The following is a 17,352-nucleotide window of genomic DNA, read 5'->3' as shown; positions in this document are numbered from 1 at the left end:
AAATAGTGTCATATTTAGATGATAAATGATTGCTAGATAAATGCTGCAAGCACTAAAATCCATCAAGGCTAATCTTTTTCTAAAAGGCCATTACTTTGCATCACTAGAAACATGAATTCATATTTACACATAAATTCCTTCCTAGTTATTCAAGAGCTTTCTCTCACTGCCTCTCAAATGTTGTTTGTTGCCAGCTGGTGCTATTTAGCTTAAGCTTGGCTCAAACATAACACATACTAACAATTTTGTAACTTCTGGTTTCATTTTGAAGTAAATAGCTCACTGCCTTTAATAAATGTGGCAGTGCCCTCACCCATGACAGTTGTTAGTTGCATCTCTTTCTCATGAATCCGTTCAAGTTCAACCACCACCATTTCCATCTTTGGTCTTTCTATACCTGGAAAACTCATGCATCGCAGCATCAGTCTGATCAAATCCCTGATTCCGTCTATAGTGAAACTCCCCACAAGTCGATGGTCAACAAAATTATTTGAGTTCAATCGAGAAGCCACCTTCACAAAGTTCAATCGGGAAATTTTAATACTGCTCTAAGTGGAAACTAAACAAATAAATAAACAAGCAAATGTAGTAGATTTACTAACCCATTGAATTAAGCTTTCATCAGATCCCAAGAAGCCAAGATGCATTGCCTCTTGTCCAGTTATAAGCTCCAGTAGGAACACCCCAAAGCTGTAAACGTCACTCATTTCAGTGAAGTTCCCGTATACTCCTATCCTAAACATTGGAAATATTTTAAAACGGGAAGGCCATATTTCCACACCAAAAGTGAAATGCAAAAGGAAGAAATTTACTCTGGATCTTGGAAAACATTAACACCGGATGTGTAAGAGGGACCTGCTTCCTCTATCTTTTCAAGCAGTTTTGAGATCCCTGCTTCTGCAACCTTTACAATGAAGTTCTCATCAACCAAGACATTAGCTGTTTTGAAGTTATTGTGTACCAAGGGAGGGTTTTGTCCATGCAAATGGCATAAACCTGCACTAGTTAGAAACACTTCATTTTAAATCTATATTGTGATTGTCATTTAAATCCTAGAATTTCCTTGTTAGATTCTTTTGGATTCACCTTTAGCTGCTCCCAGAGCTATGGACAACCTCTGTTTGAACTCTAGTTTGGTTGATGATTTTAACCCTTTATCTGTCAGAAGGATGAACTGCTGTCACATGTATCTTATGGAGGATCATGTAAAACAGATTTTGCTGAATGAATCATACCATATAAGTGATTGCATATGCTGCCATTGGGTATATATTCAAAGACCAATATTTGTGAACCTCTTTCTTGGCAGTAACCTAGAAGAGAAACTAAATTACGATGCCGAATTTCTGACAAATAAAGTACCTGTTTGCCACTTGATATTGTTAATATCTATTCAAATCATGGGAGCTTAAAGCTTTTAGAAACACGTATGATATGCTAAGCAGAAGGAACTAACTCCAACTCCAGATTATCTTCTCTTTGGCTTACAATGATGTCTTCATACGTTTAACAGAATATCAACAAGGAATTTTATGCACTTTGTGCATTGTTGTCTAAGAGGAATTATAATTGTAATGTGCATACCATAGAAGATAGATATCACGTAAATATATCTACTCTTGAAAGTTACTTGTACCTCTGTGACAAAATCCTCTCGAGAAGCACCCTGACGCCTTTTGATGGCCACGATAGTATCATGAAGCAAACCTTTGTATACCGACCCAAAACTTCCATATCCAATGAGACTACTTTCATTAAATTGCTTGGTAGCTTGCTCCAATTCATCCATTGTGAATTGCCTAGCTCCTTGTGATCCAAATAGAGGGTGGCTAGGGGCTGAACTGGATCTGCTTCTCCTATTCCACTCTCCTTCATAAGTAGAAAGAGAATTAGTGAACATCACCACGAGTATTGAAAAGTTTCTCCATATTATGTCCCTAGAAAAACATTACCTAATGCAGTTGGATATGGATCTGAAGAACCAGTCTCTGAGTTCTTGTTTGAAAAGTTCTTAAAATGAGATTTGCATAACCACAACAGGATGAATACTGCAACAAGTACCACTCCTGCAGTGCCTCCAACTATTGCAGCATATGACTTTGACATGAGGTAAGGCCTTCTCGTCTCCTTCAACAAACTCAAACATTGAAACTGCAATGAACCAGCTGTTATAAATTGAAGTGTTTAAACAACCAAAATTTGTTTATTGATATCTATAGAATAAATAAAGAATGCCCGAAAAGATATTTTGCAATTGGAGACCAGATTGTGCAAGTGGGAACTCTGGATTTCGATACCGGTAATGGAAACCAATGATCAAGTTGTCCTTTCTATTGAATTTCCTATCTTGTTTACAGAGGCAATACAACTTTGAAGAACTTTGGAGCCAGACAAGTATTCAGAAACACAACTGGCTGATCTTAAGTATCCACTTGGGAAGCATAAATCTAAATAAGATATCAGCAGACAACTTTGAGAACCTCCAAAAACTACTGAAGAACATCCTATAACTGGCTTCTTGCCAAGACAAACCCGTCTTTTATTTGTTCTCCTGCGAAAGGGGGTAATATTGGAGAAAGTAGAAAGAACACAGGCAGAAGTTAGTACCCTATCTATTGCTTCTTATCGAACTCATGCTGGTTTATATTTAGCATTTCTTGCAGAAATGGTCTTGTAAGAAGAACGAGCTCAGGTATGAGGAAGAGATCTTGATGCATGGAAGAAGTTGTGTCTAGTAAATGAAATGAAGACCAATACTTCATGGAGAGTCTCTTAGATGTAGACATATTCATTTCAGACAATTCATGTAGACATCTTTGGACATATACAGGGATCATAAATCTACTTGGCTTCTTTATTTGGAATCTCTCTTCCAAAAAAAAAAAAAAAGAAATCAATGGCCCATGTGGGTTGTTGCTTACCAACAGTAAAAATGTCGATTTTTTACCATGAAGATATGGACATGTATGAAAGCGACATTAATTAGGCACGCACTGGAAGACATGATTATTGAAGGGGATCGAAAGAAAAGGTAGTGATCACTCTATCAATTCCAAGCGTCTTCCCTGAATTCACTCTTTAATCTTTTTCTTCCTTTTTTCCCTCTTTTTTGTCATCTGATCTGGAAAGAAAGAGAGTGGATTCTTATTTTAGTTATACAGAGATGGGACTCCTCATCCTGAGATGGGGTCTACGACAACTGAGCCAACAAGACATTACCACAGCAAGTTCAACAGGTACTTGGTTTCCCTGGCTACATGGTCTTGGTTTTATTGCCTAGGAATAAATTTAAGCTGTTTTGGCAAATTGAATTGTTGGGGTTGCCCTCTATTTGCCTGCTTCTGTATTTGTTTATTTTTTGGGCATCTATGATTGAGTTGTGACCAAGATGTGGAAATCACTAACCTGTAAGTCTGTCTCCCCCCTTCGCTTTCTCTCTCTTTCTCATTTATTTATTTTGTTTTCTTTCCTGAATTTGTTGTGTTTTGGGTGCTAGAGAGGAGTTTGTCATATTGTGTCGGTAGTATAGTACCGTAGTCGTACTCGTAGCTCTCTAGGCTGAGCAAGAGGTCCATACTGGAGAGTGAGAGGGAGAGAAGTCGGGAAAGGGAGATTTTTAAACTGGGTGTCGTTTGGATCTATGCCATCAAGCAAGTCCTGTTGTTTCAGTGCTTGGCCCTGGTCGCCAAAGATTGCCCTTCTCTTTATGAACTTACAATACATACACTGCAAATAATAACAAAACTATGCCTATCCTTGTCAAATACTATCATCCTAATTAGTAAGTGTGATTGGAATAAAAAAGAGAATCTTCTGACTGACTTGACTGTAGGGCATTTCAGGTTGTTAAAAATGATCTGGTACACAATTAATTAAGGCCAAAAGAAGATGCAACTTTTATGGCCATCAAATGATGGCAGTGCTTTTTACAAATTAGAATTTTTAATTATTAATTATCAAGCAATATAGTGAAAGAAAATCTAAATTTAAAGATCTAATACTTATCTCATAGTACACCTATATTTTTAGATAATAAGATTATTACTTAGAAATATGCTAAAGTATTATTTGCAAGATTATATAAGTAAAGATTCGAATATAATATTTATCAGATAAATGATATGTTTTTAATTGTTAGTCGTTAGTGTTGTACATCTATGTTTGATAGTTGCATTGGATGTGCTATAAAATATTTCAAGAAGCCAACCAATGAGGAGGGGCCAATCCTGCTACTAAAGGGTAAAAAGATAAAGCTGAAGGAACAGGTTTCTGTAGGATAAGAACTAACGAGTGTGGTAATATGAGCTCAGAAAGCCACCGACATAACAGAGAATGAAAAATAGGTTGTTTTTTTCACCTTCTTCATCGATGATTTATAATCTGGAGCATACCCCACTCAAGCATTTTCCACCTAACATCCTCTAAAACGAAATTTTTATTAAAAAAAAATAGCCCTGTGCCTTTGGTGCTTCCTGTGATTCCTTATGCTTCTTATACTATATGAATAAGCATTAAATAACAGATAAATTTTGATAATCATTTCTGAATTTATCTAATTGTAATATTATAGTCCATCAATTTAAAAATATAACATAAAATTCCATTAACTTTTGAATTTTACACAGTAAAATCTTTTTAATTTCCAATTATTGGTTTTTCGGTTAGACGTTAATCTTGATAGTTTCAGCATGTAACTTAGACAGTATTTTTCTTTTCTCTTTCAAGTTATGTGTAAATTAAATACTTCTTATCTTTGTAGACAGAATAATTTTTCACATGTAGAGCTAATAATTTTACACTTTATATAAGAGAGAAAGGAGAAATATTAACTAAACACCATGTGAGAGCTGTTCACGTCAATTTCTAACTGGAAAATCAATAATTGAAAGTCAAAGAGATTTTACTGTGTAAAATTTGAAAGTTTAGAGAGTTTTATGTTACATTTTAAAGTTAAAAGATTGTAATATTATAATCATATAAGTTTAAATACAATTATTAAAATTTATCCATTAAATAACAATGAGGAGCTTACGAGGAAATGTTTTAAGGTATCAAATTGTCAGTAACCGATTGAAGACTTAAATCCAAAAGGAATTGCTCTTTTTTCTTTTGTGATGGATGCTTGGAGGACAAGAAGGGGTAGATTTTACCTCAGCCACAGTTGTTTCTTGATTGCTGCATCCTATCATCACATTCTCAGTCTCTGGCAATAACGTGGGTCTTACTTTATCACATAATTTCTTGCTGAAATAAAGTATCATGAGTGATATGTCTCAATCATTTTGCAAGGAGAATCAATCACTGAATGTATCATTTCCTTGGAAAATTAGGAAAGGCAATCACGCTCCTCGTGCACCAACAGTGTTTCAATTGTAAGAAATTCTTCACGCATTGAGAAAGAAGGCTGTTCCTCCATTATTCCCCTTTGATTTTTCTTACCTAAACAATGTTATTATGAATTAAAGATATAAAATATATTGATAATTAATTTAATAAATATTTATATTTTAAATTAATGATAAATCTAAATATGTGCAAGAATTTTCCCCCTTTGACAGTGTCTTTTTTTGCCTTTTATAAGCATATTTATGCGTTATATTATAACTAATACTTAAATTTAAAAAAAAATTCACAAAATTTTGATTTATCCATCTATTTTTATTAATTTAGTCATTAGTCTAAGAACAAAAAAGTAATTAAAAAATTAAAGCATGAATAATGATAAAAATTAAAAAAAAAAAGTTCATAATAGTAAAATTTAAGAATAAATTAATAATTTATCTTAAAGGTATTAAAACATTTTCTTTTGAGAAAAATGTACAAAGTAATAATAAAGGTATATGACATAATCAAAATTTAAGGATATTTTCATTTATTTTTTAAAATATAAGGATTAAGTGTTAATTATAGGATGATATTAAAATAAAAAAATAATTTAGTGTTTTTACGGAATTCTAAAATTGAAGAATAATATTTTAACAAATCAAAGTAATTATAATTAATTAAATTTAAAATAATTTTTATAAAAAATTAAAATTTTGAGATTACATAGTCTAATTTTAAAAGTTAGATTATTATTATTAAGGACTAAAGTGTAATATTATCAACAATTTTATAGTGAAATTATAGTATAGTTTTAATTATATTACTAAGGATTAAAGTGCAATATTAGGAAAAATTTTAGGGATTGTGTTTTTTCAGTCATTTATAGGGAATTTGATGTTACTTTTAATAGAGTGTAATATAATATATGTAATAAATTATGTAATAAAATTAATATTGTAACATTATATTTGATTATAAAATAAAAATAAAAATAATGTAATAATAAATTTTTAATATTTAATTTATTTATAGTATTAATAATAAGTGATGATAATTATAGAATTGATAATTAAGTGTTAGTGATAATTAAGTAGTGGTGGCAGTGATGGTAACAATGTGAGGATAGCAATGATGATAATAGCTAGGTGACAGTATTGACAGTAGCAATGTCTAACTGGTGGTGGCAATAACAATGTGATGACAGTAATTAAGCAATAATATGATATTGATGGTGATAATAATAATTAGAATAAAATAAAAAAAATAATAATAATTATAATATTAATAATAAATTAAAAAATTAAATATATTTAATTACATTACATTATTATCATTATATGTAATTATAGTTACGTTACATTTACCAAACAATTAATGGAATATGTAATTCATCACAGCTTTATTGTATCATACTAAAGCAAACCATTATTTCGAAAACTTATGTGGTCTAATTCAAATTCAGAAAACCTGTGGGAGATAATTGAAATTTATGCGAACCACGTTTCGGAAATCACCATCAGAAACATGGCAAAAACGCCATTTCTTTGTAAAACTTCCCATTTTTTACAGAAGCTCACAGATCGAAGGGTTTTGTGTTTTCACTCAGTAATGCCTCTGGTTCTAGGGTTCTTAGTCTCCAATTTGAAACTGTAGTGTTCGATTCAACTCTGTTAAATTGGATTCGTGGACTTGGCCATGTATTGTGGGTCCATTGATGGCGAGAGCCACGAGGCATCGCAGAGGAAGATCCCGCCTGCCTCGTCAATGTTGTGGGTCCGAAATCTCCGTCAGTACATCGCGTCCGGTGCCGGACTGGGATCCGAAGCCCTAATGGGTATGTTTTCTCTCACTTTCGCATTTTGGTGTCAATTACTTGACAATTTCATGTGCTTTTCCATTGCTCGACGAATTTGGTTCTGCTATAGTTTTTTCTGTTCATTGTTTGTGTCATTTTCATCTATAGCATGACAGATTGGAAAAGCAAAATTATAGTTGTAATTGTGGTAATATAATCAATAAGGAACGCAGTTTAATAAATTTAGAGCTTTTAAATGTAGTTATGTACTTTAGTTGGAATTTACGTGCAATGGCTGCATTGTTAATGAGCTGCATAAAAAGTGAGAACAAACGCTTAAATTCTTATGACAATGTTTACACCCCTTTTGACATGCCTGAAATTCAAAATGCCAGGGTAGAACTCATTTAAAAATGAATTTTCATGTTTGGTATGCTGAAACTTAAAACACGTATTTGAATTGAATTACACAAAATCATGTTTGGAATAAGTGCATAATTGAAGGTTCATTTACATTTATTTCCTAAAATATCTTGACATACTGATCTTATAAAATAAATAATAAACTAATAATTATATTTATTTGACTTAACATAATAATCTTGTATTTGTCTTTTTTTTTTCTTTAACTTGTCTTCTTTGTTTGATACTATAAGAATTTTCTTCCTATATGTTATTTATAATTTTAGTTGTGGGATTGAGATTTTGAAAATTTTTGTTAATATCATCAGTTGCCTACTGTTGTTGTATTGATTCTTTCTCACCTGACCATGTGGTTTGTATCATATTCTATTAGAATTTTGTCATTTAACTATATAATAATTTTTAAGTCAAAATTCAATTTTATATATAAAATCAGAAGACAATCTGGAACTTGATTATTTAGCAGATCTCAAGAAAGAGAGAGAGAAGAGTAACGGTTATATAATGATTGTGGTGAAAAAATGGGTTTAAGTATGGGTAGTTTTGTCACAATAATTTTTGTGGTAAACTTTGTGGAATTCATTTGGAAATTCTACCTATTTTGATGGAATTTGGGATAGTTATGTTCAATTTTGCAGAATTCAAATAATAGAATTGAAATCCACACACACACACACACACACACACACACAGATATGTATATATATAACACACACAGATATATATATATATATGTTTTCAAATCCAAAATTTTGGATTTGGAAATGAATTCCACAAATTCCAAACACTATGTTAGATTTCATTCTCAGGCTGTAACCTAGTTTTTTTTTTTTTTGGTCCCCTTGTAGAGCTCGAGACAAAGAGGATCTTGCTTGATATTTTCAAAGAGAAGCAACAAAAAAGTGCTGAAGCTGGCACAATACCAAGTTTTTATAAGAAGGCATGCAGTAAATTCTGGTTGTTTTGTTACTTTTGATTTTTTTTTTCAGTGGCATATATGAAGACTGTATTCTTTGATTTGTTAGACAAGGATTCAAAGACTAATAAGAGATTTTTTGGGTGTTTCATTTTATTCCTTTTATGTATTTTTGTGCTTTCTTTGTTTAGAAACCTGAAGAAGGCTCAATCAGTCGCAGGGTCCAAAGATTGGCAAAATATCGGTTTTTAAAGGTATCACAAACTCTCTTCCCTTGCCTGCTCATCTCTGTTACTTTTTTTTTTTTATATTTGTTTTCTTTTTGACATTGTAAGCTCATTTTTGCAGAAGCAATCAGATCTTTTGCTTAATGCTGATGATCTGGATGCAATGTTGGTTTGCCTGAGAGAAAACTGTGTTATTGATGATGCTACTGGTGCAGAAAAGGTCTGGGAGAATTGTAGTGTCCTTATATTTATTTGTTTTAAACTTATAGTGATGCTAACTTATTCACTACTTTGTCATATTATAGATGAATTACGAAGATTTTTGCCACATAGCCTCAGTATGTACAGAACAAATAGGCCCCAAATGCCGACGATTCTTTAGCCCTTCTAATTTCATGAAGTTTGAGAAAGATGAATCTGGAAGAATTGCCATTTTGCCCTTTTACCTTTATGTGATGCGCACAGTGAGTATAGCCTTTTGATGTTTACCTTTTCTTCACAGAATTCTTTCTGTTAGCCTAAATGATCTGTGCATGGACAGACACATAGAAATTGTTTTGTCTATTTATTAAAGTTCATTCTAATGAATCACTGTGTACTGTTCATTGTTGTTTAGGTTTCGCTTACACAGGCCAGAATAGATATGAGTGAACTTGATGAGGATTCAGATGGTTTCCTGCAGCCTCATGTATGGAGTGGTTGCATCTTTGTGCCTTCTTAGTTCTTACATTTCAAATTGGATATATGACCTTCCTTATGTTAGATATCTATCTACATGGCAGTGTGCATTCATTTGGTGCAAACTTACCCATCTCATGCATAAACTAATTGTTTTCTTCTTTATCAGGAAATGGAGGCTTATATACAAGGTCTTATTCCTAATTTAGCACAACTACGTGATATGCCTGCACAATTTGTTCAGATGTACTGCCGCATTGCTGCACACAAATTCTTCTTTTTCTGTGATCCTCATAGGCGAGGTTTGTGCTAGTTTTCATTTAGAAAGCAGTACTTCTGTATAGTATTATTTCAGTCATCAAATGCTGAACGAGTTATTAAAGGTTGATCTCTCTTTCTTCTTCTTCTTCTTCCTCCTTTTTTGTTGTATTTTTTCTTCCAATGTTCAAATCTTAGCAGTAATTACTTATGTTCTATGGTGTTGTTATATCGGAAGCTGTGGATTCTCTTAGATGTTTCTATACTATGTGAACTATGAATGCCAGATTGGGTTTTCAAATTTTGGAATTGTTCTTTTGTGGGTGCAAGGGAATCTATGTTTGATGAACAATCAAGTATTCATGCATCAGGTCCCATTATATGAACATGTTACTGGTTGGTGATGGCTAGGAGTGCTATTAGACTAATAGATTTGTGAAAGTAAGTTGATTGTTCTGGTTGAATATACGCAAATGCATATAAATGTCTTGATTGTGCATGAATGTCTAGGCTTTGAAAGGGAATGGGCACATATAGCAACCTACCTTTGGAGAAAGGAAAAGAATTTAATGTTCTGATTTGTTCACTTTTATCTTTACTTTTTTGGTTTTTAACTTTACATTTATATAGTTTGATGATGACCTTTTGGGCATCTTTTATTTCTTTCCTTTTTTTTTTTTTTTTTTTACAGGGAAGGCCTGCATAAAGAAGGTGCTTCTTAGTAATTGTCTTCAGGAGCTAATGGAATTGCACCAGGTAAATTTCTCTTAGTAAACCATCCATGAATGTCAGTTGTTATTGCTTTTGGTTTTCCTTTTGTGGTACAAAGAGCTTTACCGTTTTACCAGAATTCCTTCTTCTGGTCCTTTTCTGTGTTTCATTTCTTCTTTGCAACTTTATGGTGCGCTGATGAATAGCAAGAAACTGGCTGAAAACACTTTGTAGTCTGCTTTTCTTGTTTGTTTAGCTGATTATGTGATTCAAAACATTGAAGTGCATCAATAGTGATAGGCACTATTAGATTTTATTTTGATGCTAAATTATCATTGTAACCTTTGCTTGCACTAGGAAAGTGAGGAAGAAGTCACTGACACTGAACAAGCTGAAAATTGGTTTTCTTTGACATCTGCACAACGCATATGTGGTGAGGGCTTCAAAATTTTTTCCCTTTACATACTGTCGTGCTTTTACAGTTTACCCTCATTTTAAGGTGACGTCTAATATTTAATTCATGTCACTGGTTTTTGTTTTTTAGTCTCTCTCTATGTCTATCTAAGTAATCATCATTTTCTTTAGATATGTTTCTTGCCCTTGATAAAGATATGAATGGAACATTGAGCAAGCAAGAGCTTCGAGAATATGCTGACGGGACACTTACTGAAATTTTTATTGAAAGAGGTGGGATATAACATTGCTTTTTGTATATGCTCATAATTATATTATAATTTATTTATCATGAAAAAATATCATTTTTTTATTTACTTGAAAATTTGATTTACTATAACATGCATGGAAAGTATTAGTTCAGGTGTTTGTCGCACTTGTCGTGGTATGATTCTAATCTGACACTACAGTTGCTTTATGTCAAACAAAGTGATGTTAATGCTTAAAGTGTTTATCTCACATGGAACTGTGGACTTCTAAACATAGAATAACTTTGTTCAAAAACATTTATCCTATCTTTCACAATCAGACTTGTACTCATCCATAGTGAGATAATTTCTTCTGTTGAGGCAAACTACAATATAACTGCTGCAAATCATAAATGCTGTAGTAAAATGAAGTGACATTATCATTGGCATCTCTTCTTTGATATAGTGATTATTTCTTGGTTGCAAGGTTTTGTTAGTTTGTCGGGCGTAGTGTTTTTGGTTGCAAGTGTGCATTTTTACACAAAATCAATCAAGTTTCTCTGTTTTCAAAATAGGTTCATAGGTTCATTTTGAAAATCATGAGATGTTATTTTCAAGTTTTGTAGGCGACTCAGTGTGTTGCAATACTTCTTTCATATGATTACTCTACTGAACATCTCATCTTTGCAGTGTTTACTAACACCATTTCACTAAATTTCAATTCCAGTGCTTTTTCTGCATGTTTGTTGCAATTCTTTTTATTGAATTGATACCTTCCCTTTCAATGGTGTATGGATTTTTGTCTTCAGATTTTCATTTTAAGTCTCTTTATTTGTTATGTTCTTTGTAGTGTTTGATGAGCATGTTCGTCGTGGCAAAAGTGGAGGAGGACATGCACGGGAGATGGATTTTGAAAGTTTTCTGGACTTTCTTCTGGCCTTAGAAAACAAAGATACTCCAGAAGGTTTAACATATTTATTTCGTTGTCTTGATCTTCATGGTCGGGGATACCTAACAACGGCTGATATTCACTCTCTTTTCAGGTTTGCACCATTTATTTGTCTTGATACCTGTGTTACAAAATTTTCTTATTTGCTTTATTTGCTAAGAGCAAATTTACGAAAACTTACCTTCTCATTTTGGTCTACCAAGAAAGGTTAAAACTGCTATGGAAGTAAAGAAGGGGAGCATCCGAAAGCTGAGATGCTACCTGATACAATCTTCCTAGAGAAAACTCTGAAGTTTCCTGCTTGTAATACTTGAGCAAGTTCTGCAAGTCTCAAATCTTCAGAGATATATTAGACTCAGATTAAAATTAATAGTAGCCATTATTGCTATGTGATTTTACATATCCCCTTGTAATGTCTGCCTAATGATTTCTTCTCCCTGCTCAACAGAGATGTGCACCAGAAATGGATTGAGGGTGGAAACTATGAATTATGCATCGAGGATGTTAGGGATGAAATTTGGGATATGGTTAAGCCAACGGACTCACTCAGGATCACACTGACGGATCTGCTATCTTGTAAACAGGGAGGGACTGTAGCCAGTATGCTTATTGATGTGCGTGGCTTCTGGGCTCATGATAATAGGGAAAATCTTCTCCAAGAAGAGGAAGAACCAGGAGAAGAATGACAATGGTGTGCAATCTAAAGCCTTTCATGTGCCAACACCAAATGGTTTCGTTGCATGTTTATTGCGGTCTCTCAAGATGTATTATTTCATTTGGCTTGTATCTGTATCTTGTTATTTAATGTGATGTAAAAAGATGTAGCAATTGATACATGCTAATGAATAAAATGGCTCCTGTAATAGACTTTTTTTTGTCCTTTTAAGTCGCTCAATTTTTAATGTCATTCCCCCCTTTTCTTAGGTACATAGTAAAGATTATCATATTCTCCTTTGATAAGATTTATCTAATGCAATGCATAAGTTAATCAATTAATGAGATTTTAATAGACTTTCGGATGGCCATGCTACAATACCAACACTATCTATCCAAATTAAAAAAAAAAAAAAAAAAAAATCATTTTCTCTCCTTCAAAATTTTTCCAGACTGTAAAAAGTTAGTGTTTCCCGTTAGAGGTTTCAAAATTCAAAAATTCCAAGCTCCCAATTCGACCGTTTCAAAAACAGAGGCGGAGCCCCCCTACTTTCCCAAATTCGACCGTTGCAAATATTTAAACCTTATAAATATGTTCTTTCTGTGAAATCAACTAATCAATCTTAAAAAAAAAAAAAAAAATCCAACTCTAATCAATCTCTCTGCTGACGCTAGCCGATGCCGACGCCAGGCGCCGACACTGCCTTCCATTCGATTATTTCAACTAAAGTAATTTAAAATTGAATGTGCTGCTTAAAAATAATTTAGAAAAATAAAACAATTCTAAATAATTTCACATTGTTTTTTAATGGAAAATTTAAAATGTGAAATTTAATTTTATAAAATTAAAATTTTTTTAATTAATTAAAATAATAAATTTAAATTAGACACGTAAATATGAACATCTTATTTGAATTTGAAATAGTAATTCATAAAAGTAAATTTATATCTTTTATTTTAAATTCTGATATTTAAATACAGCATTAATTATTTCGAATATCCTGATTGTTAAAAAACTATTATAAAAAAAATTATATTCTAAAAGCCTTAAGAAAAAAATAAAAAGGAAAACATGTTCTAAAAAAGACAATTTAAAATTAGACGACCGTTAAATTCGACCGTTGCTCAAAGATTCAGAAACCCCAAATTCCACCGTTTCAAAAACGAAGGCTGAGGCTCCCTACTGTTTCTCTCTCTTCTTGAAGTCAACCGAAATCAATCTCAAATTCTCATTTTCTCACTCTCTCCCTCAACTTCACTTATTGCTGTCTCTCTCTCTCTATACAAATCCACAATCATGGCAGACCAGAGCACAAACCCTTCAATCATGGAGCCAAAGCCACCACATCCACTACACCAGATAGCAGAAACTCCAACCCACAAGCTCCTTTTGAAGCAATGGCTCAAAGAAGAGGAGCTAATCCTAAACAGGATCAATCTTAAAGAGACCCAAATTGATTCAGTCCGCAAAGAGATCACGCAGCTCTACATCTTCTTCTTTCTCTTCCACTCCATTGCCTTGCTCCTCCTCTTCAATGCCTCCTCCAGAGACCCACCTGGAAGTGGGTCCTCTTGCAAGAGATCATGGATCCCATCATTGTGTTCTCTTTTGTGTTCTTTGGGAATAACCTGGGCCGTTCGATACAAAACTGATGTAGAACTCCACTTGGAGAAGTTGTTGGAGAGAGAGAAAGAGGACGGGAAGTTGTTGTCTAAGTGTGTAGAAGAACTAAAGAAGAAAGGAATGGAATTCGATCTTTTGAAAGAAGTTGATGCGCTTAGGAGAGCCAAGAGTTTGCGGGTGGAAGCGAAGGTTGTAAGAAAGTGGTCTGCAAGGGATTTTGTGACTCTTTTTTTCTTCACCGTATCATGTCTGGTTTTGGGGTTGACAAGAATCATTTTGTGTAGTTAGGCTTTTGGGGATTTTGAATTTAATTATCTGTTTTTTCATGGCAGAAGATTTCTTGTTGCTGCTACTTAATTGAAATTGCAGAACATTCAGAGAAGCATAAGTTAATTATCTGTTTTCAGTTAAAATGAAATAACTGTTCGATTTATGTTAATATCTTTGATTTCTATTGCAGAGAAGCATAAGTTTCATGGCTGAACCATGTTAATGCTTTAGGCTTTAATTGTCTGTTTGTTTCACTACTTTCTCAACTTTTCTATTGCATTGTAACAAGGATGAGAATGTATGTTAACATTTCAGTTCGAAAGGATCATCTTTCGTCAATTGCATTCAGTTGTCCTTAACAAGCTTGCAGCTTGAAATGTACAAGTAATTAAAAAAAAAAAGGCGCTTTTCTTACTGCAACTCTAGCAATAGATGAGCACTTTACTCTTATATATATATATATATCATCCTTCAACCTGTGTGCCAATTGCACTTGAATCAGGTCAATGAAATTAATAGTACACACCTTTCCAAAGAAGCAGATGGTACAGCAAAACTCAGTGGAAACAAAGGGCGTTCAAGGAACGTGCCTGTCCATTTATTAACATACATCACATGAAAACATTTCTTCAGTATCTGATCAGTAAATCATTTGTTTCTGCTGGGCTGGATAGAAAACGCCTATTGTTTTATCAACAACTTCAATGAATATTATGCCAGGCCATCCTAGCAGTGTTATAGAGCAGTAGCTAGGTGTATTTCTGAGCAGCTACTGCAATTTCAGATAATGAAGAACAGCAACCAAAAAACACCAGGAATCAACCAACACTTGACACTATAAAATTGTCCCAAGTTTCCATATTCTCCTGATTCCCCCGGCCATAGTTAACTATTAATTCCCTTGAAATATGGCTATTAATTCCCTTAAAATATGCTTTGAGGCACACATTGAAGTAGACTTAATCAGAACCTTTGTATTCAACCACAGCATCATATGTTTCAATTGTAAGTGAAGATCCTGCAAAACATCTAAAGCACATTCTGCTCAGTATTTTTTTTTTTTTTTTTTTTTTTTTGCAAATGAAAAAGAGGAGAATGCTAAAATTCTAAATATTAACAGCAAGATTAAGTCAACTAGAATAAGACAACCAGATTTTTATAAAATCTAAGCCAAGGGCAAGCATCACAAGCAGCAACTTGCCTTTCACAATCGCATCTTCAATTGGGTTGCATTTATTTCAACACATGTAATATCTAGAGAAAAATGGATTGATTGCTTTGGAGACACCTTAACTAACATTCTCCTTAGACCAATTGACATAGTTATAATTTTCACGTATCGAAAAAATCTACATCTAAAAATGCCAAGATTGGAATTGTGAGCCTGTAAGTCATGCTTTCTACTTTTGTTCACAAGAAAATGCCATATATTCCAGTTTCCAGATTTAATAAATAAAAAATCTTTCTGGATTATGTACCTTAATTCATACCAAAACATGTTGGTCCAGTTATGCAAAAAAGTTTGCAAAGGTGCAAGAAAGTTTTCTTCAACACCAAGTTGTCCTTGAACATCAAACTTTCTTTCAAGCCTTGCAATGAAAAGTGAGGAGACCACATGAACAATAACAGATGGATCTGGGTCCTCCAGGATTGCCTGCAGCTCCCTTCGAATCCATGGCTCTATTCTCTGACGTAATTTTTCTTTAATATGGCCATCTCTTGACACATTCTACAAGTTCAAAAAGTGGACAATTATATCAAACTAAAATTGACCCTTTTCTACTAAATTTAGATGCAAATTAATCTGTATAACAAACACTAGGAGTAAAACAGCACACCTCTAGACATGATTTGAACATAATATGACCAGACTTTTACACACATAAAGAAATGCATCAAAGCTTTTTCCATATAAGGGAAAAGAATTCCAGAGAATAGTATTACAATATTTTAGACAGAAGAACAATTTATAAACAACACACAATTGTGAACATGCACAAAACAATTGAATTCATTAACGTTAAAGAAGAAAGTTTCAAAACTGTATAAACACAAGAAATCAGTTAAGGATTTTGATGCACATGATGAGGTGATGCGCACACCTGCTCGAGACAATTCCCAGGAGATATAGGAACAGCTTGCAAGCCTCTCTTGTACACACTGCAAAACAAAGAAAACCAATCATTTTAGCTTCCACCATATCAGCATCAGAATTCACAAAATTTTTCCATACCTGGCACGCCACTGAAGCTTCCTTTCGGCAATAACGTGAGAAGGCACAGAACCTGGCCGACCAAACGTGCGCCGCCACGGCAATGGCTTACTTCTTCGTGTCATCCTGGATTAACACAAGACAAAAATGAATTACAATTTCAAAATCATATTCATGCAAGATTTTTTTAAAAAAAAATTAACATAATTGAATGAATTCCAAATTCCAAGCCCTAGGAAAGGAGAGAAAGTGGTTTCAACTCACCGTTGCCGAACCCTGGAACTGAATTCAGGTTCCGCAATGACGCTTTTACCCTCCCCAAGAGCCGGTAATTTCTCGGTTAGGAAGTTACGAGAGGAGAGACTGATCTTGTAGAATAAGGAATCGAAAGACGAGTTGCAGAGAGGACACTTGCGCTTCAAATCGCTCCACTTGCGAATGCAGTCTAAACAGTACGCGTGCAGGCAAACAGTGATAACAGCAGCTCTGCGATGATCTTCGAGATCTTTCAAACAGATTGGACAGGTTTTCCCTCGTATCGCCGGAGAAATTACTCTCAGGAGAAACTTCTCGCGATTGAGGTCGTGTTTTCGTGAACTCCGTGAAGAAGAGGGATAAGAAGACTTATCCATTACTAGACAGAAAGAGAGAGAAACGGTATGGTGTCAA

At 33.7% G+C, this 17,352-nt stretch overlaps 4 protein-coding genes and 1 non-coding gene across 9 annotated transcripts; 3 read left to right on the top strand and 2 right to left on the bottom strand.

Annotated features, from left to right (window-relative positions):
• Positions 1-58: 58 nt before the first annotated feature.
• Positions 59-2,824, bottom strand: LOC110631427 (leucine-rich repeat receptor protein kinase HPCA1). Of its 4 annotated transcripts, none has more exons than XM_021779257.2 (8): positions 2,263-2,822; positions 1,953-2,151; positions 1,637-1,869; positions 1,236-1,362; positions 1,087-1,158; positions 813-996; positions 603-735; positions 59-512 (listed from the first exon to the last, which is right to left on the bottom strand). In XM_021779257.2, exons 2-8 carry the CDS (start codon positions 2,104-2,106, stop codon positions 261-263), a joined length of 1,155 nt encoding a protein of 384 aa, XP_021634949.2. In that variant the 5' UTR covers positions 2,107-2,151; positions 2,263-2,822; the 3' UTR covers positions 59-260. The 4 variants fall into 4 exon arrangements, with proteins under 4 accessions (XP_021634949.2, XP_021634950.2, XP_021634951.2 ...); XM_021779258.2 differs by having other exon boundaries at positions 2,298-2,822; XM_021779259.2 differs by having other exon boundaries at positions 2,608-2,822.
• A 3,899-nt stretch (positions 2,825-6,723) lies between these two features.
• LOC110631451 (probable serine/threonine-protein phosphatase 2A regulatory subunit B'' subunit TON2) lies at positions 6,724-12,802 on the top strand. Its single transcript, XM_021779285.2, has 12 exons — positions 6,724-7,159; positions 8,392-8,483; positions 8,651-8,713; positions 8,808-8,906; positions 8,992-9,150; positions 9,303-9,374; positions 9,534-9,666; positions 10,314-10,378; positions 10,691-10,766; positions 10,919-11,020; positions 11,825-12,017; positions 12,372-12,802. The coding sequence occupies exons 1-12, from the start codon at positions 7,021-7,023 to the stop codon at positions 12,607-12,609; spliced, it is 1,431 nt and encodes a 476-aa protein (XP_021634977.2). The 5' UTR covers positions 6,724-7,020; the 3' UTR covers positions 12,610-12,802.
• LOC131174349 (small nucleolar RNA snoR104) lies at positions 12,157-12,273 on the top strand. The gene has a single exon (XR_009144597.1). It is a non-coding gene; the product is annotated as a small nucleolar RNA snoR104 (small nucleolar RNA).
• A 923-nt stretch (positions 12,803-13,725) lies between the features above and the next one.
• On the top strand, positions 13,726-14,810 carry LOC110673958 (uncharacterized). The gene has a single exon (XM_021837212.2). The coding sequence runs from the start codon at positions 13,875-13,877 to the stop codon at positions 14,487-14,489; it is 615 nt and encodes a 204-aa protein (XP_021692904.1). The 5' UTR covers positions 13,726-13,874; the 3' UTR covers positions 14,490-14,810.
• Positions 14,811-15,047: 237 nt separating this feature from the next.
• LOC110673957 (uncharacterized) lies at positions 15,048-17,315 on the bottom strand. Of its 2 annotated transcripts, none has more exons than XM_021837210.2 (5): positions 16,948-17,315; positions 16,705-16,809; positions 16,574-16,631; positions 15,950-16,200; positions 15,048-15,500 (listed from the first exon to the last, which is right to left on the bottom strand). In XM_021837210.2, exons 1-5 carry the CDS (start codon positions 17,313-17,315, stop codon positions 15,431-15,433), a joined length of 852 nt encoding a protein of 283 aa, XP_021692902.2. In that variant the 3' UTR covers positions 15,048-15,430. The 2 variants fall into 2 exon arrangements, with proteins under 2 accessions (XP_021692902.2, XP_021692903.2); XM_021837211.2 differs by having other exon boundaries at positions 15,048-15,489.
• Positions 17,316-17,352: the final 37 nt, after the last annotated feature.

Source organism: Hevea brasiliensis, chromosome 15, assembly GCF_030052815.1.
Source record: "Hevea brasiliensis isolate MT/VB/25A 57/8 chromosome 15, ASM3005281v1, whole genome shotgun sequence".
Taxonomy (NCBI): domain Eukaryota; kingdom Viridiplantae; phylum Streptophyta; class Magnoliopsida; order Malpighiales; family Euphorbiaceae; genus Hevea; species Hevea brasiliensis.
This window is presented reverse-complemented; position numbering and strand designations above follow the sequence as displayed.